We start from the raw sequence: 25,730 nt of genomic DNA, 5'->3' as shown, positions 1-25,730 counted from the left end.
TGATCAACTTTTTCTGGAATGAGCCAGAAAGTAAATATTTGAGGATTTGTGAGCCATATATTCTGGACAATTCTTCACTTGTTATGCAAAAGCAGCCACAGATTTTAAGTAAGAAAGTGGGTATGATTGTGTTGTACTTAGACTTTACAAATGAGGCATGGGAGGGATTTGGCTTTCAGATTCCCGCTTTACAGAATGAACCAAGTATTAGTTAAGACAAAGTACACTTAAGCAAAAGACTGGTAAGAGGGATTCTCTTCTGTCTCTAAAGAAAGTCCTAAGTAAATTTTAGTTGTAGATCAACAACTTTTTGGAATCAAGTGGGAAGTGGATCAAAGTGTTAATTTCACAGCAAATAAGGATTTTTATTATATCATTCTAAAGAATAAATATGAATTATAAGAAATATGTAGCAAATATTAGCTGAACAAAGATTAATTGGGTTGGAGGAATAAAGGGATCATTGTAGAGGAAAATAGATTCTAGTTTTGCAGATAGTAGTTTCTCTGTCTATGATCATTGCTGTCCCACATATTAAATGCAAAATAGCCTACAACTTACCAATTAAGAATTAGGATATGTGGGGCTGGGGTTATAGCTCAGAGGTAGAATGCTTGTCTCGCACATGTGAGAGGCACTGGGTTCGATCCTCAGCATCACGTAAAAATAAGTAAAAGTACAAATATTGTGTCCATCTTTAAAAAAAATTAGGATATGTTACATTCAAAAGAGAAGTCATTCAGGAAACATGTTTGTAATTGAATGCTAAGAGTTTCCAGAGATTATGATTTGCTAAAATAAGTAGTTAAAAAAAGGTTACAAGTCTTAATGCTAAGATTCTGTGAACTATAATCATATGCACCACTCTGCAAACTTGGAATTGTAAAACAACTGGTTTTAAGATTGTATTGCTCTTAATATAGCCTCTCCCTGTCAAGTTTTACATCTTCAAAATGCATTCAAAGAAACTAAGTCCTCCATAATAAAACTTTATTGGTGCTTTGTTCCAGAGCACCTGCCCAGAAGTATCTGTGTCCTTTCACTACAGTTTGATGTCTCCAACTTCTCCCTATAAAGGTTTGCAGATCACTTTGGAACGTGAAGGATAAATCTTTGTTACTGTTGTGGAATATTGCCAGGGAATAATCCCCTACTCTAGCCAATTTTCTTCATAAGGATATCTGTCACACATGTTTTATTGGCCATTTACACAGGATGAGATTGAAATTAGATTGCATCATATATCCCATGTCATCTTTATTTTATCATTTCTGAATAATCAGCTGTGTTAAAGCTGTTAGCCTTATCTTTTTGTCTTTGGGGAATATGTGTTTAATTAAAAAGCAACTTACTCAGAGTTCAGGGTTTTCTTAATTAGTTTGACTTTTCCCCCATACACAAGGGTATTAAGATTTATCCATGAAAACCTGCCAAATTGTAATACTGTATTCTCCATTAGACCTGAGCTCTTATTAGGAAGATTATAGAGAAATCATGTTAAATGGGTTAGGAGATTGTAGTGATCATGTAAACTAATTTAGGAATGTTTTTATCCCATTGTGTTAGAACGGATATTCTAAAACTTTAATGAGTTGGATGACTGCAGTATTTGGCTTGGCATTTGAAGTTCTTTCCAATGGAGATGTCATGGGCCTTCACACAAAGAAACTGCACTCACCTGATTTGCTCCTGAGGCATAAGCTGTTCTTTCTTTCTTTTTTTTTTATTCAATATTCCATACTTGGTCATTCTTCTTGGCTGAACCTCTGAATATTGAAAGTCTCCTGAAGAATGATCCTCACTTTCTTTTGTTTTCTCCCTTGGCTTAATTACCATCTGATAGTGCCTAGATTTTTATCACCAGCCTTGATCATCTTCCTGGGCTTCAGATTTGTATACCCAGCTATCTTCTGGACACCTCTTACTGGATGTCTTGTGGGCATCTTGATCATCTTAGGCTTCCAAAACAACTTCTTATTTCTGTCCATACGTCATCACCCTCCACACACATAACTTTCTTCTTACCCATTTTTTCAGAAAATGGTACCATTTTGCACCCACTTTACACAAGCCAAAACCTACTTCTCTCTTCCCCACATATAAATGCATCAGCAAATCCTGCCATTCCTAACTCCTGACTGTCCCACACCTTGCCACTTCTCATTGCCTGCACTCTCCATCTCCCAGACAAAGGCTCTTCTTTTCTCACCCGAATTGTAGCAGTTCATATGTCTACCGCTGCCTCCCCTGTCTTCCAAAAATCTATTCCCTTCCCAAACAGCCAGAGTATTAAAAAAACAAAACAGAACTCAGATGTGGTAGATCCTGTTTAAAATTCTCGAAAGACCTTCCCTTCTTCTTAGAATAAATCCAAACTATTCACCAACACCCTGTATGAACTGGTGCCCACCTGCCCCTCACCGCCATTGCCTACAACTTTATCCCCATACCATGCTCCTGGTACACTCGCCTTCTTTCTATTCCACAGAACCACCAAATATTTTCTTACTTGGAGTCTTTGCTTGGTACTTTTTCTTGCTTTGCACTTTTTTCTACAATACTCTCCTTCAGAACCTTGTAAGTCTGATTCCTTCTCATCCGTGTTGCACCTTAACCGTCCTATAAAAAGGCACCAACAAACACCCTTTCCACCTTAGTACTATTCCTCGGACCTTTTATTTTTCTCCATCAATTTACCATTTGGTCTGTATTTACTTTGACTTGCTTTGTTTGTTCTCTCTCCTCTCTCTTAATTTGATTCAGGCTGGTTACCAAGATTTGGCCTGGGAAAAAGGAGTCTGATGGGTGGGAGATGCATTAAACAACGCACGATGTTCAGCACGCTCATTGGCTCAGGCATGAGCTACAACAGTTCTCCTCTTTCCGGCTTTGTGTCTTCTCCTATCTCACAGATGTACCATTATGATCTTTTTAGTACTTAAGAGAAAACCCAAAGCATTGTTTTCTAAATGCTTGGCTACAGTTAAAGTAGCAGCAAAAAAATGAACTGCCAGCCATCTGTGGACCATCAGGAACACAGACATGAAAACAGGTGTATGAAAGTGGCCTGTAGAGTTTAGACATCTAGCTTAGTCCTGGGAGATGCCTGTCTCTCACAAAATGTGTTTGTAGTTTCTTGGGTAAAATACTAAATGGTTAGAAAGGAAAATAGTGAAGGACAAAGAGATAATTTATTTGGAAGAAGTACACTTTATTCATTTGACTCCTAACATTAAAGCTCTGGACTGGGCACAGTGGTGCATGCCTGTAAACCCAGCAACTAAGTAGGCTTGAGGCAGGGGGATGGCAAGTTTGAGGGCATCCTCAGCAATTTAGCGAGATCCTCAGCAACTTAGCAAGACCTTGTCTCAAAATAAAAAAGAGCTGGGTGGTAGAGTGCCCCTAGGTTGGATCACCAATACAAATAAATAAATAACCTCCAGACTTACCCTCCTTCTGGTCTTTTGAAGCCACTCACAGTCATGTGAAAGCTATCCATTTTTACAATTCAATTTGCTTTGGTTGCACTATTTTTCAAAAACAAAAAAATACAAAATAAGGGGTGGACAGAATCTTTCCCCAATATCCATAGATCTGCAATTGTTCAAGCCAAGCTTATTTACACCCAGAGAAGAGAACCAACAAAGTCTCCCAAAGGCCAGAACACAGAAGTGAAAGTAGAATATCTCTACATAAAAAGTAGAACACTTCCATTCTCATGATACCTGCCTAATTCTGGAGTCATGTGGGAACTTGGGGCTGCCCTCCAGCCATTTCTAGGACTGCCCTGGAAAACAACATTGGCTGCTAGAGTTCTAGAAACATAAATGTTGGACTTCTTTCCTCTGCCTTTTCATTACAGCAACTCCCATATTGCTAGCAAACTTCTACCTCAGCAGGGCTAAATGTTATGCAGTTACACAAAAAAGAAAAATAAAGGTGCCCTTCTGACCAGCTTTGCCCTAACATGATACCCACCATATAAACTTCAGCTGGCCCTCAGGGTTTGGGACAAGATGAAGTGTTTGTCACAGCTCTCAATACTTGGATTTCATCTTCATTTTGATTCTATTCTCAACTCTTTTGCCTAACAAAATTAGCTTACTGTGATGATTTAGACTAATACTGTGTGGAATCTATCTTGGTGGCTCTTGAGATATTTTTAAAATATTTATATATACTCAACTGCTTCCAACAATCTTTCCTCCTTTAGTTTTGATCCATAATTTTATGTATTCATTCAGAGTTTTTCATCCATCAGAATAACACTGTCTTGTTTGCATGAAATATTTTATTGGTTTCTTATGTATTTTCATCATTAAATGCACTTGGGTTATATAACTCAACACTATGCAGAAGCTGACTTTTCATATCCTATTAACAATCCATAAACTCCATAGAACTACTTTAGACCTTTTAAACCAAATTGTCTTGAATCTTACACAACCAGTGTCGCTTCAGCTTCTGGTTTAGAAAAAAGATCATTCTGTGGCTAGCCTTGCTATCTCACGGAACCTCGAAGAATAACATCTTTCCATTCCTGGTTTCTTTTTGCTTTCAAGATGCTTTAAAAACTGAGAGTGTAGGGCTGGGGTTGTGGCTTAGCGGTACAGCACTTGTCTAGCACATGTGAGGCACTGAGTTCAATCCTCAGCATCACGTAAAAATAAATAAACAAAGGTATTGCCTCCATCTACAACTAAAAATATTTTTGAAAAAAAAAACCTGAGAGTGTAAAAATGCAGTGTATCAGAATTAATAAAATTATGCCAATTAGTGACCTTAAAGACTGACATCTACCCTAGGGGTCAGAGAAGGAAATTGCCCATCAAACTCCTCACGGAAACCTCCTAAGTACAGCAGTGCAAGTCCAAAAGATTCCTGGAGAGACGCCTAGATGAGTTACTAAGCCACGTGTGAGCTCCTCCCAGCCTCTCACTGGGTCCAGCAAGACAGAATCCACCTGGCATGCTGAGTATGAAAACACATGATGCTTTTGTAGTCTTGACATTTCTTCCCCAAAGAAGCAACACTCAGATATTTGTGGAGTGAACTCTTTAAGTCTGGAATTACTGAAAACTTAGTAGGTATTTTTTCAGAGCTCCAAATGAGGTAATTGGGATTAATTAGATTACTTTCTTTTTATTCTCCCCCTTTTTCCTTCTATCTTCAAGTTATAAGAGACTTGGCTTTTTTAAGGGGAAAATAAACTTTCCTCTGACTTTCTTTTCCCTCAATTTCAACTTTTTTATTGAGTCCCATTGGGATCAATACCCATAAAATGAACCAACTTGTCTCATCTGCTTCCTTATAATCAAGTGAAATCTGCCTTCTTTTGGAATAGTGGGATGTTTTTAAGCACCAGTACATGGAGAGAGAGAGAGAGAGAGAGAGAGAGAGAGAGAGAGAGACTGACTTTCCTTTACAAGTTCATGTTTTCATAAAATAAGGTATTACTGAAAATAGAATGAATTTTCAGTGCTTCTGATGTGTATATGAAACTGCTACATAGAACCATTATGGATTGTGAGGAGCAAGAAGAATAAAAGAGGACTTTGTTCATTTGAGATGAGAATTTCTAAATTAACCAAAAAAAAAAAAAAGAATCATTTTCTGTTTGAGTGCAGCTGAGTTTTTTGGAAATGTATTAATGGAAAGACTGATCACTGCATTTCACAATTGTATTTTGTTTATATTCGTAATTGTGATGTCATAGCTACTATCCAGTTGTTCAAATCCAGTCATCAGGTCCTTTTGCTGGCATGGGGAAATAGCACTCCCAAAGGAGTGGGTTACAGGACCTTTTCTCTTGATCATCATCATCTGAGACAGCTCCTCTCAGACTATGTGCATATGATTAACCTGTGGATCCTTTAAAAAACTTTAGGTCCTGAATTGGCATGTCAGGGGTGTGAACCAAAATTCTGTATTTTTTATAAGACTCTGGTGATGCTACTGCTGCTGACCACAGACCAAATTATAAATAGCAGTGGTTTAGAGTACCTTTACATAGAAATTCCAAATGCAATAATTTGTAAATTTGAGGGTGAAGGGTAGAATTTTGTAGGTTGGCATTTGGTTTGTCAAAGACAGCTTAGTGGTTGAACATGTACCTTCACAAAGGCTGTGTTCCTGGTTCACATCCTGGAGGATGCATCCTTTGTATAAAGGCTGCTTCCCCTGTGCACCCTCTACTCCTATTTTTGTAGCAAACTAATGAACAGATTATATTCAATTTCCTTGAGGATGGAGGTATTTTACTGTGTTTCAGTCTTAATATGCCTGGAGCCCAGCATATTCCCTGGCTCCTGGCCAATTAATGAGTTGAATTGAATCAAAATGAATTGATTGAACTTCATTAGAACAGTATGGAGATGACCTGGTTTTGTCCATTTAAAAATCACTTGTTTTCTTTTTAAGGGATTTATACTGCCTTTGTGTCCAAATTTAAAATTCTGCTGTCAATAATTGAAAACTAATTTCTAGAGTGATATACTCCTTTTAAACCATATTTGCTTAAAATGCAACATGAAAAACTAAATATAAAAGTGAATTAAAGGTAATGAAGACTCAAGAATCTCAAAGTTTTATTCCTAGGCATAGTGAACAAAATTAGGTCTGCAATAAGAAGACTTTGAAAATCATTTTCTGTTTAAGAATTTTATTCTGGGAATAAGAGGGAAGGCATTTGTGGACTATTGTGACAGATTCAAACCTCTTCTTGTACTTGTAAGAAGGTACACATTATTCTTGAGTCTTCTATAAAGCATACAAATCCCAAAAGATTCCAGTTAGGTTATTTGCAGCTTGGAAGAATTTAATAAATTATTGTATCAATCACAGTATTTCATAACTGAAACTTGAATACCATTTTTCATTATTTCATTCAATATTTGACAATACTTTTTAAAAACTTTTAGCGGGTTAATTGAGATTTAAATTCATATACCATACAGTTCACCCATTAAATCTACAATGACTTCTAGGATATTCACAGTATGTATACCCATCGTCACAATCAATTTTAGGAACTTTTTAATACTCCAAGAAGAAATTCTGTACCCCTCAGCTATCACCCTCTCCCACAGCATTCTTCTGTGCCTCCAGCCCTAGACAAACAAGAATCTACCTATTTTATACATACCATATATGGACTCATATAATACATGGTCTTTTGCAACTGTCTTCTTTCACATAGCATAATCTATTCAGATGTACCTATTTTATACATACCATATATGGACTCATATAATACATGGTCTTTTGCAACTGTCTTCTTTCACATAGCATAATCTATTCAAAGTTGATCCATGTGGCATGTATCAGGACTTTGTTTCTTTTGTGGAGAAATAATGCTTTACTATATGACTATACCACAGTTTATTCATTCAGTGGTTAGTGGACATTTACGCTGTTTCAGCTTTTTTAGCTATTATGAATAAAATTGCTATAAACTTTCATGTACAAGTTGTGGTGTGGAAATATGTTTTCATTTCTCTTAGATACATACCTAAGAATGTATTTTCTGAGTCCTATAGTTTAACCTCTTAAAAAACTGCCAGACTGTGCAAGGGTTGCAACTTCTCTACATTCTTTCCAACACCTGCTGATATCTGTCTTTTAATTGTAACCATCCTAAGGAGTGTACATGGTGACCCATTGTGGTTTTTATTTGCATCTCCATGACAGTGATTTTGACCATTTTTTCATATGATTGACCATTTCTATATCTTCTTCTTCAGATCCACTGCCCCTATTTTAATTAGGGAATGTTTCTCTGTATTGTGGAGTTGGAAGGGTTCTTTATATCTTCTTAACAAATCTCTTATCTCAGTTTCCTGGTAATCAAAATACATATATTTAGTTGTAGTTCAACACAATACCTTTGTTTTATTTATTTATTTATTTTATGTGGTGCTGAGGAGTGAACCCAGCAACTAGCATGTGCTAGGCAAGTGAGTCACAACCCCAGCCCTCCTGATGGTAACTTTTAAAGCACAACAACTGTCCATTTTGAAGAAATCAAATTTATTTTCCTTTTTTCCTTTGGTTCTTGCACTTTTGATATCACATCCAAGAAAACAATGTCTAATTCAATATCATAATGTTTATTCCTATGTTTTTTTCCAAGAGTCTGTGCTGATAGGTCTCACATTTAGGTCTTTGATCGATTTTAAGTTAACTTTTATATATGGTGTTCTTCTGTTTTTTTAAGTGCTGTGATCTTGGCTACCATGCAAGTCTGAACAGGGCACTAAGAACATATCTCTCTGCTGAGTATAACCTTGAAACCTCCAGACACGAGGGCCTAGACATCATCGAGAACGCAGTTGACAATTTAGAGCCAAGGAGTGATAAACAGAGATTCATGGAGATGTACCCTGCTGCATTCTGTCCACCAATGAAGTTTGAGTTTCAGTCTCACATGGGTGATGAGGTCAGTAATTGAAAATTTTAAAATTAATGAATTGTCTGTTCATTTATACTTATCCTCATCTGTTATAACCCAACAGTTGTAAAAATTCCCATTCATTTTCTCTCTTTTGCCTTTGCACAAGATCTCAGAATAATAATATATTAAGACCAACCATTACCACCTTTTAAAACAAAGGTTGAACACTCAAATGCCAAACAGATAAATGTGCACATTTGTTTGGGTATAAGTCCCAAATCATTCCAGAGTAGTTGGAAGAGTCTTCCTCTACCTCAGAACATTCAAATTAAAATTAAAAACCAAACATCTTACAGACTCAATAGAATCTTTCTAAAGACTCCATATAATACTGATTTAAAGATCTCTATAAAGAAAAATAATTGCAAAAGCAGGCAAAAGGAAGAGGGAGGAAAAAGTACAAAACATTTTTTAAGACTCAAGTTGATTCCATTTTAGCTTATTGTAGTGATGGTCTGTTTTTAAAAATAGATGTAGTTATAATATTCATGGAAGTTTCTTTCATGTCTTTATTTGAAACGCCTAGTATTTAGATGTGTAAGATATATGTGTGTTTGCCAGCTATATTTCTAATCTGATTTTACTTTTGTTAAATAAATTACTTGTCTATAAATGGTAAGTATAGGCCAAGCATCCTTTATCCAAATATCTGAAATGCTTCAAAATCTGAATCTTTTTGAGTGCCAGTGCTCAAAAAGCTTCAGATTTTGGAACGTTTTAGATTTAGAATTTTCACATTCCATTTCAACTAACTGGTAAGGACTAATGCAAACATCCCCAAATCCAAAGAACTAAAATCCAAAACAATTCTAGTCCCAAACATTCAGATAAAGAATACTGAACCTGTAGTCCTTCTCAGTAACACATGAATTTTAACAAATAAGATGAATGATTTATGCCGCCCGATGTTATCTTCCCAAACCAAATGGTTGTTGTTTTCATTTTTTCAGTTGTGTATATGTTAAACGTAGAATGATAAAATGTCACAGATAACTGACTTCGACTGTATGTCAATGGGTTTGTTATTATTTTAATAAAGTGGATCTGTTGCCCTTTTTTTATGGCCAGTTCTTCCAGGGACCAGTAATCTCTATGATGTTTTGGAGACACCATTAAATGCTGACAAGGAAGATAAAAAGACATTATTTCTGGTGTCAATGAATAATACTCAAATTCTGATTTTTTTTCATAACTGAAATGATGGCTAAAACATGTCCTACCAAAGCCTAGGATGAGTTGCCTCTTCAGTATAATGGTAAATAATAAAATTGACTGATATCAGCTAGTGAAGCTATGGTTGAAAGATGCTAAAAATAGGCATTCACATTTTCTGAGTTTTTACTATGGGCCAGGCATCCTTCTAAGTGCTTTTGAATATATTGTCTCATTTCATGCCAGCTTTGTAGTGTAGAAACTTTCCATTTGACAGATGAGGAAAATGAGGTTTTATAACTTGCCACAGGCACTCAGCTAGTTGATGGCAGAGCTGGGATTCAAGCACAACTGGCTGTCTCCAGATCCCACACTGTCCAGAAAGGCCTGATGCCTTCATTACTTCACCTGTAAAATCCCCTGGATCATCCTTTGCACTCTGCCCTCTGCCCAGTGGTCATTAGGATTCCACGAGCAAGGCTCCAGCATCAGAGCTCCATCTCAGGAGCGCCTGTTCTCAGAGCAGTGCTTCCGACAGCTGCTGTCTTCCCAGTCATAGCCAAGCCAGGCAGCTGCTCTCCACGCTTGCCACTTATATCCAAGTCTCTATTTAAAGTTTTTGAGGTGGCTGATAAAAGTAAAGATGTGCCAGGTGTGGTGGCACACGCGTGTAATCCTAACAACTTGGGAGGGTGAGGCAGGAGGATCACAAGTTCAAGGACACTCAACAACTGATCAACACCCTGTCTCAAAAAGGACTAGAGATGTGGATCAGTAGTTAAGTACCCCTGGGTTCAATCCCTTGAACCAAAAAAAAAAAAAAAAAAAGAAGAAGAAGAAGAAGGAGGAGGAGGAGGAGGAGGAGGAGGAGGAGGAGGAGGAAAGATGTAACTGGAATCTTGAGAGAATCAGTGTGACACTTGTGCTTCTGGTTGGTGGTGCTCCTTGTAACTGCAGTTTCTTATTCTCCATCAGGTGTGTCAGGTCAGTGCCCAGCAACCGGTCCAGGCAGAGCTCATGCTCAGGTACCAACAACTGCAGTCCCGCCTGGCCACACTCAAAATCGAGAACGAGGAGGTGAGCATTTGTTCTGCCCCACCAGTACTGGAACTCCAGGGCAAAGCAGAAGGCATGCTCATGTGACCTAGGCATACCTGCTGTTCCAAGTGCAGTCTGCATCCTGTACTTTGAGCTACCAAGGTTCCTACAAAACTCTTTATAAAAAGGATAAAAGCAGAGAATAATATTTTAAAGAGATTCACTGACTATATATGTAAACATACCTTGTTTTCCTAAATTATAATTCATACTAGAAATAATTCCATGAAATATCTAATTCACATATATGTCCAAAAATATGTAGTCATGTGTAGAAGACAACTTTTGACTGACAAATTAATTTAATCCTAACTTTTGAAATCAGTAGTTATTGTGTTATTTTTCTTTATGATTTTCCATGTTCTCCAAACTTTTGGTACTAACCATGGCATTACTTATAAAATTAGTATAAAGATCATATTTTGAAATAGGGAGAGAAAAGTGTTTATTTGCTGAAATTCATACATTTTAAATGATAGAATATGCAAATGTGAATTATGAATATACATGAGAGAGAGAGAAAAAAAGAAGATGCAGTTAACAATTCAGCTATTTAGATGCCTATTTCTGAAATTAACTTAATTGGATCCACATTCTCCTAAAATAAAAACATGAACCATGAATGTTTCTTATATTAGCCAAGGCTTTCAGTTATAATTTATAGGACCATTCACAGATACTCAAGTCAAATAGTTAACTTGTTGATCAAGGTTTGAAGTAGCCTCAGACATGATTAGATTTTATTATCAGGAATCTACCCCCCACCCCACTCTCTGAAATGATTTGTTCATATGCATTGGTGGGATTTGGGGCATACATCCAAAACTGCATGGTCACTTACAGCTTGCCATCTTACCCAGCCCACATCCTTATCTCTGAAAAAAAAGCTTCCTCTTCATTGGCTGGGATTAAGTCATGCATACTTGATTCTCTTGTTTTGCCAGCCTAAATATCGTGCCACTCATAGACCCCTTTGATTGACAACCCCAACAGAAATAATATATTTCTAGAGACAGAAAATTCCCCAAAAGAAGGAATGTGGAACAGAAGGAGAAAAACAAACCTACATAGATAAAATTAATTTTCAAAATTCACTTTAGTACCCTGTTTTATTTTAATTTAGCTGCGGTGTTTTGAGCTATGTGCATTTCTGTTAAGAAAGAGTGACCAGTTTTTCTAGATCTTTATAATTTGATCAACACTCATCATAGCTTTCAGACTTCTGTTCTTACTGGAGGAACCAAACCAACCCTTACTCAAGATGCAGCCAATGTGAACTCTATGTAATAAAGTCCCACAAATGAGCCTTTCCAACAGGGAAGTATTGCTGTCCTTGACGTAGTGTTTTAAAGCTTAGGGTTTGGGCTAGGCAGCACAAAATACTTGCCGTTTCTTGGATCCTGGAAGATCTAGTTTGTATGTCTAGTGGCTTCCAATGTTTTTCAAGCATATCCTCCTGCTGTTTTATTTGAAAAACATTCCTAAACTCTAGGAAAATAAAGTGTTATACCCAAGGTCGAAACTGGCAACCCACAGACCTGTTTTGTTTGGCTTCCAAAGTTTTGGCTTATAAAAGAAAAAAAGCACAGAAAAATCTGGCAACTCTTGCCCTGTGTTGCCTCATGAACTAAAGAGCTAGGGTGTCTGAATCCACTTGTCTGTAAGTCATTCATTTTCCAGTCTTCTTACATTTATTCTATTTATGTTATCTGTCTGGCTTTTGTAAGCCTTTGAGTTTGTAATCCTTGATATTTCCCATAATAAACTTAACATGGAGAAGCACAGTGTCCCTATAAACTGGTAGAGTCAGGCAGTACTTTTTGAAAAAGGGTTGACTTTAAAAAATTAGCTGTAGAGGCAAATGAATTGGATTGTCTTGACGTTCCCTGCAAGCATGACCAGTGGTTTATGATTTGTTAGATACAGAACAAAGTTTGCTGCAATAAAATGGTATTTTCAAAGAAAGGAAGATTTAAATTAGGTTTTTGGTAATCAGTAGGTTTCTACAGGTACAGAAGGAGGAAAAGATGTTTCAGTATATCTCAAGGTATTCTGGGAAGATAGAGCAGTTTGGTTGACAGCCTGGATCTCCATGGGGATGAGCGGATGGTGAAGGCAAAGTCACATGACAGGAAGATTTGAGAGTCAAGGAGTTTTGTTACTGTGGTGCAGTTGATTCCAGTACAAGAATGTTTTTCAAGCATCTTTGGCATTCCAGATATGTTGCCAGGTATGGGGAACACAGAGATGGATAAGTCATAATGAGCTTCTGAGTAGATTAAGAGAGCCATTGACTGCATCAAGTAATTTGCTTAGGAACAACAGTCATCCTTGCTGATTTGGAATCCCTTGGTAGCTCTTTCCTCTACCATAAATAAGGGATTTGCCGCTATCCTCCTCTGATACAAGCAAGGGCAGAAAATTGACATATTGGTATCAAACCAAAATTGCAAGTAAAGAAACACAGTATAATTCTCTGCCTCTGTCCAAAATTTACTGGAAAGACTTCAATTAACTAAAAACAATTACAACTGCCCAGCGAAAGCATCAACATTGAGGAATAATTTCATCCATGTATGCAAAAGCAGGGACACTGACGTTAAGCAGAGCATGAAGCTTTTCACCAAATCTTAAGACTTCTTACTATAAATAGTGGGCAGCACTGGACTGTAGGGGGTCCCCTCCAAGGGACTTTCTATGCTGAAAGCCCCCAGAGCATTTTTGACCTGTGGACAAATTTTCTTTGTTCTACTGTGCTTCTTTTTTTTTAAGTTAGTGCTCTCACTTAAAAATGGGGAGTTTTGCATAAAACTATTAATATCTTGCTCAAAAAGAAAAAGAAAAATCAAATTACACTAGGTCTGTACCTCGGCGGGAGAATAACAGGCTGGAGCTGAGCAAGGAATGCTCCCCTCAGACAGGATGCACTTCCCCTTTGCCATGCTCTCCACCTAGCCCACTTGCCTCAGTTATGTCTTGGTTGACCCTTAAAGATATTTAAATTTGCAACACCTGCTTAAAAACAAAGATATAAACATTTGTGAAATGGCTTCCATATACTCGTAAGTAGTAAAATCTGAAATGACACAAAGGTTTGAGGAGGAGTTAATTAAATTTGAGGATGGAAATTCAGAATGGATTGACATTTATTGTCACTTCACAACTCTACCTATTAATTTTTTTAATGAGCTTTCATTTTCATCATGTGGTACATTTGCATCCATGGTAACTCAGTCTGGTAATTGCAACTCCCAGTGAGTCCAAGAGTATTGGTAGATAAAAGTCTGCTGCCCCACAACTTCTGCTCAACCTTTGGTTTTCTTTTTATTTACTTAAGATGGTAACCTTTTTATTAAAACTGAAGCACTAATGAACATTTACTCTTAAAGTCAACACTTTAAAAGCAAACTCAATCTAAGTAATCATTGATACTATTCTCATTATAAACATTTTCAAAACTCTTTCTGACCTAATGTCACACAGTATTGTGTCTGCTTTCTCAAAGTTTGCTTTTTAAGTTTTGTCATAGGGATTTCTGCTGAGGGGTTCTTCCTGTTGCTGCTTTCTTTTAAAGCTAACCTCTGGAGCAATTCCCCAGATTTTATAGCTCCCTTTTCTTAGAATTCCTCCTTCCTTCCATCACACAGCTAAAGAAAAAGGAAAATGAATGACACAAAGTAAAGCAACTCTGTCATTCAGATTTCTTAGGACAATGTCAGTTTTAAGCACTTTGTCACACTTTTGGACCATTTGGTCCAGAAAATAGAGTTTTCATCAGCATATCACTTCTTTGCTCTGTGTAAAATCTTCTCACAGGTGGAACAACTGAATTCTTAAATTATGCCAGTAGATTTACCACCCTGGAAAAAAGAAGTTTGAGATTCCAACAACCAATTTGCAGCCGTATTTAATGAACTAATATTCCCACATAAATTTTCCTAGTCCACTTAAAATCTTTCACCAGCAGCTTGCTAAGAAGTGTTTCACAAACTGTTCCAAAGATATATTCCCTACATGAGATATTTTCAACAATAATGTGCAAGATTTTAGGCAAACACTGAGACAGTTTTCATGACATGGGTAATTGAGGGAAGTAAGAGATATTTCAGTTTTATTCTCAATACCTAGGATAGAAAAATCACATTTCCCCTCCAAATTGCCTGTACTACCAATGACCGCAGCACAATCCCAGGTCACATAAATCACAAACCCTCATGGGAAATTCTCAAAATCTTCTAAAACAGTATGAGATATGGAGCTTGAAAACTACTTAGTTATAATGGCTGTTTTGTATCTTCTCTGTGGCCTTGAACTCTAATTATACTTATTTAAGCATCTCCAGCTTTCCTGTAACCTTCTACTAATGAGGGAACATGAGAACCTAACTGAAAGATAACTGCATTCAATCCCTTGAGTGATACTATTATCTTGGCCAAAATTGAAAACAGGATTGACTTCCATTACAAACATATTAATATTTTTGGTTTCAAATATGCTTTAACTCACCGAAGAGAGGGCCCTAACCCAGAAGAACCCCAAGGTGAATGAGGACAGTTTCTAGAAAGGGTACAAAAGGGTACCCCAAAGAAAATGGCGGAGCTCAGAATGACTCTCAACAAAGAAACTACCCAGTGCTGGTATGTTGGCATTCTTTGGCATCCATGTGTTTGAAAATAGGATGATTTTAACTTTTGCCATTCTTTCAACAAACATTTTCTGATAATCTGATGTGGTCCAAGCATTGTGCTAGTCACTGGAGCTAGATTAATAAGCTATCCCTGACTTCAAGTTAAACCCAGTGTAGGCAGAAAATTGACCTCTAAACTTGTGAGAAATGGATGTAGGATCATGCTCCTTAAATCACAGTCAGTATTGGGTGTACCCCATGGGCCATTACATCAGGGGCAGGGTAGACTGCAGGAAAACAGATTTTCAGAGGCACAGCTGAAGGCAAAGATTTTGTTCAGAGAGCCCCTGGGCAATGAAGCTGTTTTGTTCCTTAAGTTATATCGTTGTTGAGAAAATGACTTTTGTTCCAAAAATTAGGAGATATCTGTATTTGTAAAGGACCACTTAAATGCAAAAACATAGATTAATAGTGTGAATTCCTCTGGAATGGTGATGTGACCCCCTGCCCTCAAATTTGTAGGGCAGCAATGATTGAACTAGCTTTCCAGATCTGGTAACACCTTACCCAACATAGATATCTGCACCTGTGTCACAGGCCGAGGAACAAGGGAAGGCCATGACAAGATGCTGTCTCTCTGCTCCTCCATTTTGCCAACTGTAGCCTGCATTAGCACTAAGTTTGTGTACCATAAGGTAATTAACTATGGTATTAATGTGCATGTGTGTATGGTCCCTTTCTGCTAATTTTTAATACATCTGAAATGACACAGTGCTATAATTGAAATTCATACAAGGTTGGTAATGGTGAAGGAGGGAGTAATTAAGTGGGGAGGGGAAGGAAGGATGAGGGTCACCTTTGCAGAGACAGTGATGGATCTTAGAGGATGAATAGCCCTGCATCTGATGCAAGATGCAAGGCATAGTGCCATCAGATAGTGTTGCGTGTGTCACAGCATGAATTGTATTACCCCCAAATTCACATAGGAAAGTCTTAGCCCCTAGTGACTCAGAATTAAGAAAAGGTCTTAACAGAGGTCACCAAATTAGAGTGAGGTCATTAGGGTAAGTCCTTAGCCCAATATGAGTGGTGTCCATATAAAAAGATGAAAATTTAGACACAAACACAAATAAAGAGAAGATGATATGAAGAGACACAGGAATAGGAAGGAGACAGCCATCTACAAGCCAAGGAGAGAGGCCTGAAGCATATCCTTCCCTCTCAGAATCAGAAAGAACCAACGCACAGGCACACGCCTTTATTTTGAATATTTAGCCTCCAGAACTGTGAAACAGTTGATTTCTGTCAATTAAGTCCATGATTTGTCCTACAAAACTAATTTCTGTTTGGGAAATGATATCCCCAAAAGACTTTCTTGTTCTCCCAAAAAGTTGTAATGTCCTGGGGGAAGGGGTAGAGAGCAGGTCTACAAAAGGCCACAGAGGGACCTCTTCTCCATCATTCATTTCCATGCCCAGATAGAGTGCAGGCCGCCTGGACGGCTCCTTGATGCAGTAGATGTACACCTTGGTTTTTCATGAATTCCTTGTCAAGTCTTTGACCTCTCCCCCTACCAAAGCCAACTGAATTTTCTTTCTGCTGATGTGAAGTTAAACACAAAGCCTTGTGTTTGCTTCATTGTATTCCCACCCCACCCATTACCATGGCATCATGTGTCAGGAGCTGGTGTTATTCTTCAAGAGCATCCCATGGAATGATATGTAGTCTCACCTGTAGTATCTGGTGACTTCTGTCACATCCTTTATTCTTCTGGACAATCCCAAATGTGCTTGTAACACCATTGCTTCTAAGAAAGAAGTTGAAAAAAAAAAAAAAACGAAGGAAAACGTTAATTTGATTCTTCTGTGCATATTCTGTACGTGTGCATTGGATACTGGTGCTGTGACTGGTTTTACTACCCACCAGAACACGGTTCTAATGAATCCTTGTTCTGAAGCCATTTGTCTCATAAACTATGTCAACATACTTTGTTTTGGGGATGCTAGAGATTGAACCCAGGCTTGCTCTATCACTGAGCTATACCTATACCCAGCTTTTTTGTGTTGTTGAAGTTTTAAATTTTGATACAGGGTCTGACTAGGTTGCTCAGTCTGACCTTGAACTTTCGATCCTCCTGCCTCAGCCTCCCAGTAGCTGACATTACAGGCATCTGCCACCACACCTGCCCAGTGAATATACTTTAACTGCCAAATTCCAAAAAAAAAAAACTGTAGATTATTTTAATGCAAACAATAAATGCAGATTTTTATTTTAGGCCATGATGACTTTTTGTTTTGTTTGGGTGATTTTTCTTTTTTCCCTATTTTTGGTTTTGGGAGCTTTTTCTTTTGTTTTAATTTTAATTGGCACTGTGTTTTAATTAGAAGCCTAATTAACCTTATCACACCTCACATAATTTTGTTTTTACACTCCACCAAAATCTTAAGAATATTATGTACCTTTCAACTTTCTATATCCTTTGAAGTTTTACTGTGCTTTATGTAGTTACTTCTGGTTTATTTTTCATTTAAACCATTCCCAAAAAAAAAAAGATGAGCCCTCCACTTCTGATGCTTCAGTGCTTTTCAAAGGTGTCCCAGCATCTTCATTCCCATCGGTACTTACGATCATTTCTTAACCAAGGTCTCCTGGCTCACTTTTCCACCTCTGTGTCTTTCTCTTTTATTGTTCATGAGGTCAGGGATTTCTTTAAAAATGTAACTCTGAGCCAGGCTTGGTGGTGCATGCCTGTAATTCCAGTGGCTAGGGAGGCTGAGACCAGAGGATCTTGAGTTCAAAGCCAGCCTCATCAATAGTGAGATGCTAAGCATCTCAGTATGACCCTGTCTCTAAATAAAATACAAAATAGGGCTGGAAATGGGGCTCAGTGGTTGAGTGCCCCTGTACTAAAAAAAAAAAAACAAATGAACTCTGAACTGTCACTCCCATTCCTTGTAGATATCAGTGGCTCCCTAGTGATCCTCAATTGAGAGTGAGGTATTGGGGCCTTATTATAGCAGTTTATCTCCTCTAAACGTTCTCCTTTTACCCACATAAAACTAGTTGTTGTAGCCCAAAGGGGCTACTGGGGCATCTCTCTTCTTCTACCTGGAGCACCCTTTTTCCCAGTGAATTTCTACTTCAACACCTGGCTCAGAACTTACCTCTTCAGTTCTGTCTTCTGCGACCTCGTCAGATGGCACAGTCGAATCTCTCACCAGTGCTTTCTTACAAATTTGAGAGTATCAAGAGTGTAGTTGAATAAAGTAGTAATCATGCTTATTTAATGACATTTCACTTGCTATATGTAGGCGTAAGTAAAAGGCTTTCATTTTTTTAATGTGACTATAAAACCTAAAGAGCTATAAAATAGTCAAATACCTTCAATATTTAATTATTAATTATTCTTAAGTATTTAAAATCATATATAAAATTATGTTTTAATTTAGAAATATGATTTATTTTTCATTCTCACAATTTTACGGAGACTTTTCATATTTTCTGATACTGTATTACCAGAGCCACATTTTGAGTCATAAGGAATACTCTCACCAGAATACACCTTCTTCACATCTATTAGTTTGAGATATTATACTTTAAAAAACTCATGCATGATGCTGTCATTAGAAATTTTCCCACAAGCCACAAGAACCCATTCGACTATAGATATGTAATCATGACCTCCTTAAAGTAATTAATTACAGCATTATTTTTAAAAATGATCTCAAGTATGCTTTTTTCCAACAACGTCTATCTTTTGCTTTGTGCTTACTCCCAGAAATAATTAAGCCTCTTACATTCCTTTTTCCCTTTTTGGTAATCCTATCATAATGACCTTTTTAAACATCCAAACTAGTACTGATTGCTATTGTTTATTCATTAAATACTATGAGGCTATTTTTTTTTTTTAATAATCAAAACGATTTCCACTTCCTACAATGGTGGACTGGGTCACTCAGCTAGTTCTTCCTTTCACATTTTATTATCCAGGACAAGGTGATTAGCCAGACCTGAAGCTCATGACACAGGAAACTACATCTTCCCAAAAGGAAGGCTCATCCAATATTTCAAATAGTAATAAAATCTAGCTATTCTAAACCACTACTGTCCCCAGTGGTTTGGGAAAATACATATTCTCTTTGGAGACTGATAACTTCACTTTAGGCCTCAAATAACTCTACAAAAATGTCCAATAAAAGTAATAAAGCACAAGAGAAAACAATAATATGAGTTATATCCAGAAGAATAACAGAGAATAAAGATCTACAGAAGCTTCAAATTTTGAGATTATTGGACACAAACTAAAAAGGGCTGCTTACAGTATTCAAGAAGATAAAAAAAAAACAAGCTTAGATTTCAACAGGGAACAATAGCAATAAAATAAAAGATTTGAAAATGAACCACATAGGAATTTGAGAACTAAGAATTACACTAAGCAATGAAATCAGTGAATGTTTTAACTTCAGATTAGACACATCTGAAGAGTGAATTGTCAAAGTAGAAGAAAAAGTAAAAGAAAATAATCAAAATGAAGTACGTAAAAATCAAAGGATATAATAATAGGAAACAAAGATAAGAGATTTAGAGAACATAATGAAGTCTAGTATAATAATTGAATTGCTCACCACCCTAAAAAGTATTCTATAATTGAAAAGAGAAAGTCTGAAAACTTGGCACAGTTTATGAAAAATATCACAAAGATTCAAGAAATCCAAAAAAATCCAGGCCAAAAATACAGTTTTGAATTTATTTATTTTTATTTTAAGTGTTTTTTTTAGAGAGAGAGAGAGAGATAGTTAGAGAAATTTTTTAGTATTTATTTTTTAGCTTTCCGGCAGACACAACATCTTTGTTTGTATGTGGTGCTGAGGATCAAACCCGGGCTGCATACATGCCAGGCGAGCGCGCTACCGCTTGAACCTCATCCCCAGCCCCATTTTATTTTAAGTTTTATAACCCAGGGTACTAAGCAAAATATATTTTTAAAATCTTTATCTAGATGCATTATGTTGAAACTGTAGAATTCCAAAGATGAATTGAAAACTTAAAACTCCTGGAGAAAAAAAGGTTTCATCCAAAGTAATGACAGACTGACGGTAAACATCTCACTCGATAAGAACATGGAAGCCACAGGAAAGTGCAGTGGTACCTTCCATATACAGAAAGAAAATAACTGCCAAGTAGAAAAATATCTTTCATAAGTGAAGGTGAAATAAAGGAGATTTTCAAATGAAAAACAGACTCATACTAAAAGAATTTTTAAAGGGTACTCAAAATACAAGGAAAAGAGATCAAAGAATGTAATAAATATATGAATAAAGCTAAGTGAATACTGATTGTATAAAACAATAACTAGTAATGTCTTATTTAAATATATGAAAATATTTGCCTGCATATCCTATTCAATCCATTACAAAAATAGCATTTAAATCAGGAGGAGGAAGATAAAGCTATCAATTTACATTAAACTTTGATAAACAAAGGCAGGCCTATGACCTTTGGTAAGTAAGATAGATTTTTAAAACTCCTGGAAGATAAATAAATAAAAAGGCTCCTAGAAGATAACGTAGAACAGTATCTTCCTGACCATGTGATAGGAAAATATTTCTTAAATGGGACACAAAAAGCACCAATCACAAAGGAAAGAATCAATAAATTGATTACATTAAAATCGGAGACTGTTCATCTAAATAACAGTGAAAGTCATGGCACAGAGTGGGAAAAGGCATTTATAACATGCATAATTAACAAAAGACTCATATCCATATCTGTAAATCAGTGAGAAAAAGACTCATCACAGGAGAAAACTGAGCAAGAGATTAGAACAAAGCATTCCTAAGGAAGGAGATCCAAACTGCCTTAAAACTTTGTTCAATGACATACATCAGGGAAAAGCATGTGGAAACCCCAGGGAGATACCACTGCTCAGTGATTTAAACTGAAAAGACCAAAAATATTAACTATTGATGAGGATAGGAATTCTCCTACCTGCTGGTGAAAAATATAAACTTCGACAGTCACTGTGGAAAACATTCTGGCAATACTCCTCAGCAGAAATTCTATCCATTTATATGAGGCCCAACAAAATTGCATTCATAGTAGCATTATTCATAATAGCCAAAAAACTAAAAATAAATTCTCTATAAATAGCTAAGGGATAGAGCACTTGTGTAGCATGCCTGAGGCCCTGAATTCAATCCCCAGCACCACAATAACTAAATAAATAAATAAACTAACAAATAAATAAATGTGGTATAATGTGGTCTTATAGTAAATATTCATCTATAAAGTACCATACCCATAAGAAATGAATGAATCTCACTAACATTGAGCAATCGAAGCAAGATGAAGAATACATGCTGTAGAATTCCATTTAGGCAAAGTACAAAAACGGACAAAACTAATATGTTGTTAGAAATCAGGGGACCTTGGAGGAAGAGGGAAGAGTGTGTGGAAGTTGGGTAACAGAGGGTTCTTGTCTGTTGTTTATGGTCACAACAGTTGTCCACTCTGATCATTCATCAGGCTGTACACACATGGCCTCTATTTTTCAGCATGTAGTTTCACTTCAGTTAAAAAGGTTATTTAAAGCAAAGGAGTAATTGTGAAAACCCGTGATCTCTAAGATTTATAAGGACTCAAATATAAAGTGTTGTATATTTCAGTAAATTTCAAAGGAATCCTCCCCTTACTTTGGTGATGTGAGGTATTGATGACCTGTCTCTCTCCCCTAATAGGCTCTGAACTCCTTGGGAGCGGGCCCCATGTCCTCATCTCTGCTTGACACAGTGGACTCTCACTGAGTAGATGTGGGATCTGTGAAACAATGTACTAAACCTGAAAAATATATTTCTGTTCCAAGGTCAAAAAAACTACTGAAGCCACCTTGCAGACAATACAAGATATGGTCACCATTGAGGACTACGATGTATCTGAATGTTTCCAGCACAGCCGCTCCACAGAGTCTGTGAAGTCCACTGTCTCTGAAACCTACCTGAGCAAACCCAGCATCGCCAAGAGGAGAGCCAACCAGCAGGAAACTGAGCAATTCTACTTCATGGTACTCCCATTGCTCCCCCAGCCACTCTTGACAGGGCCCAGATCCACAGTTCCCTAGTGCTGCTTCCATGACTGTATCAGAATCATCTGGGGTCTTGAGTAAGATATGGACTGCTGTGGCTCAGCGGTAGAGCGCTCGCCTAGCATGCACTAGGCACCGGGTTCGATCCTCAGCACCACATAAATGTAAAATAAAGATATTGTGTCTACCTAAAACTTAAAAATAAATCAATATTAAAAAAAAAAGATAAGTACTCCTATCCACGCTCAGAGTTCCTGATTCATTCAGTCTGGATAGAATTAGGAGTTCACGAAGAAGTTAGGACTCCTCTAAAGACAGGACCTTTAAGGGCTGGAGTTGTGGCTCAGTGGTAGAGACCTTGCCTGGCACACATGTGAGGCACTGGGTTTGATCCTCAGGACCATATAAAAATAAATAAAGAATTATCTCCATCTACAATTAAAAAAACATTTTTTTTTTAAAACAGAACCTTTAAACTTTAACTGCTTATTAAAATGCAGATTTGATTTCAGTGGGTCTGGGAAGGGGCCTGAGAGTCTGCACCTGGAATAGGCTCCCAAGTGATGGCTGATACTGTCAGACTGCAGACCGCACGTTGAGTAGCACAATTCTAGAATCGAGAAGATAAAAGTGACTGGGCTTGATATCTCTTATGAAAAGTTCCTTGACATTGAATAGTTTGAAAACTTAAAAATATATATATTTTTACCTTTCAATTGCCTTTTGCAGAAACTTAGAGAATATTTGGAAGGCAGTAATCTCATCACAAAACTTCAAGCCAAACATGACTTGCTGCAGAGGACTCTTGGAGAAGGTCAGTTATGTGGACTTTGTGGGAAGATGATGTGGACTATGTATTGTGTCATGAGTGTATTCCATAAAGAGTGAATCAACTTAAGAAACAACACTATGTCTTTAGAATTGTTTTTATCTGTGCCTGTGATGATCAAGTTCTCCCCTCAATCCTTTTTTTTTTAAGCTTGGTGGTGAACTTGAGGAATAGTCACTTGAGGGAGGGCTGACAACTATCACAGAGCTCCTGTGGGATCTTCAGAGCATGGTGTTCAGATGGGGGACATTGGGAGGGCCTTACTTGCTGCCACCCGCTGACCCCAGTCACTTACTCCTTCCCTTCTTGGGCTTCTCCAGCCCCACCCCTGTTTATTTTAATGGGCTGGTCTTTGTTGTTCCATCTATTGACTTTTTGGACTCTGGAAACCAGCTAAACGAGTTTGGGTGATTTTTTTTTTCCTCTTTCATTAGGCATTGTTGGTAGTTGAGAAATAATAGTATAAGTAGGTTGCTGTGCCTAATAATAAAAACAAATGCAAGAGTTAATGCTTATATAAGACTTTCTCTGGGCAGGGCATTGTTTTGAACTATATTCTTAACTGAGCACTCTTAGTTTCTTCATTTTTACAAATGAGCAAAATGGACTAAAAACATAGGGGACTTGTGTAAATGCTGTTCTTTCTCCTTTTGTCTTTATGAAATTTAAAAGGAAAAAAATAAATACAAAGGCCTCAGAGTATGCAACTTTAGTTATCTTTTATTTACACTAGATCCTGCTAGACGTTCTAAAAAGTAAAAGAAAATTTAGAAGAGGGTGGGAAATGAGTGAAATGAGTGGAGTGATCGAGTCAAAAAGAGATTGCCACACATAGACCTGTACCTGGGCCTCCTACCATTCTGGAATCTTCCTTGCCCAGAAAGCAGTATTCCCATCACCTGTCTCATGTTTTCCTCTAAAGAACCCGTCAACACCAGGGAATGACCACATGGAGAAAGGTTATCATGACCTAAGCCTCCACATATTACACAGTTAAGATGTCCTATTCCAAAACAAAAGGCCAGTTTTACCTAAGAGAGAAAATATTTAAACTACTGAAAAGTGACTAAAAAATAAAACCACCAAATGCAATGTGTGACCCTTCATTAAATCCTGAATCAAAAAATAAGAGTTATGAAGGACATCTTAAGCACAATGGGAAAATAAATATAAACTTTATATTATTGAATTAATGTTAATTTTCTTAGTTATGATAATGGTACTGTGATTATAAAGAATGGTCTTATTCTTAAAAACACCCACTTTAGTATCATTACTTTTAAATGGTTCAGAAAAAGACAGATGATAAAACCAATGTGGTAAGTGTGAACAATTGGGAAATCTAAACAAAGGATATAGGATATTCCTGGTACTATTCTTTCAACTCTTCTGTAGGTTTGAATTTAAAAAAAAAAAAAAAAAAAAAAAAAAAAAAAAGCCTTTTTATCTCAATAGTTTTCTCACTGAGCAATTGTGTCACTTTTTTTTCTTTTCCCTCATAGTGTCATGTAAATTCCTCCCCTACCCCGAATTTATCACAAATGCCTGATATTTTAAGCAATAACTTCAAGGTCAGTTGCCAGCCCCGAAGCATAAATTATCAAGTATAGAAGAATGCTTTCAGACACAAAGCTCTTCCCTACAAGTCTGAAGTCCTCCTGTCTTTAGAAATTGTTGAGTTTGAGAGAATTCAGTACTGTGGGTAAATTCATTCTTGGCGCTTTATGCAGACACGTGTTAATGTGGCTTGAAGCCAGGGTCTGAAACTTTGATGGGACTCATTCAACATAATTTCTCCTAGGTCTCCTAGAGAGAAAGCCCCAATAGTTTTTATGTGTCATTTTACATGTCATTCTTGGATAGAGCTATAGTTTGGCCAATTTGCTGAGTCTGTATGCCAGATTCTGTCTCTAGCTGCTGTGCTGTGTAAAGCCACATTATATCTTGTGAACCCTAAGGCAGAAATTCTTCATCTTAGAATTTTCTTTCAGTGGGTTCCAGTGTCCCACAGTGCCACAACTATGTTCAGGTGTCCGAGACCTTCACTGCCCTCAGTTTCTTCTGCAGAAGGAACTGGATGACTTTCATGTGGTGGCCGCAGACACACTGGGCTCTGCCCACAGGTTGCAGACCTCTGTATTCCCCAGTCCTGCCCCTCAAGCAGTCTTGGCAACACACCAGTTTCTGGTCAGTGGCTGGGTTTGTCACCCAGAGAAAATCTGAGCATGATAGACATGCTCCACCTTTCAGTTGTGACCATTGTGAGTCTGCTGGCTTTCCATGCAAGCCCTATTCACATTAATTCGCTTATACTAAAGGAGACCAGGGGATTTAATGGCACCTGTCCCATGGTGAAGTAATCCAATGGTGAGCCCTTAGGAAGGGATCCAAGTCCTGATTTGGTTAAATAAGGTTAGTAGGACAGGATTAAGGGGCATGTTTGGGGACAGTCTTGACTTTTGAGATAGAAATCACCTCTCTGAATTATACT

The 25,730-nt window shown here is 37.3% G+C and overlaps 1 protein-coding gene across 2 annotated transcripts in view; it reads left to right on the top strand.

Moving 5' to 3' along the window:
* The window catches only part of Srgap1 (SLIT-ROBO Rho GTPase activating protein 1), a 273,907-nt gene that overhangs the window by 188,768 nt on the left and 59,409 nt on the right, over positions 1-25,730 (top strand). For both annotated transcript variants that reach the window (XM_026392966.2, XM_026392965.2), the window contains exons 7-10: positions 8,216-8,437; positions 10,580-10,681; positions 22,192-22,389; positions 23,140-23,224. In XM_026392966.2, coding sequence (XP_026248751.1) covers positions 8,216-8,437; positions 10,580-10,681; positions 22,192-22,389; positions 23,140-23,224 — 607 coding nt within the window. The remainder of the gene's footprint in view (positions 1-8,215; positions 8,438-10,579; positions 10,682-22,191; positions 22,390-23,139; positions 23,225-25,730) is intronic.

Source organism: Urocitellus parryii, chromosome 5 (assembly GCF_045843805.1).
Source record: "Urocitellus parryii isolate mUroPar1 chromosome 5, mUroPar1.hap1, whole genome shotgun sequence".
NCBI lineage: Eukaryota > Metazoa > Chordata > Mammalia > Rodentia > Sciuridae > Urocitellus > Urocitellus parryii.
This window is presented reverse-complemented; position numbering and strand designations above follow the sequence as displayed.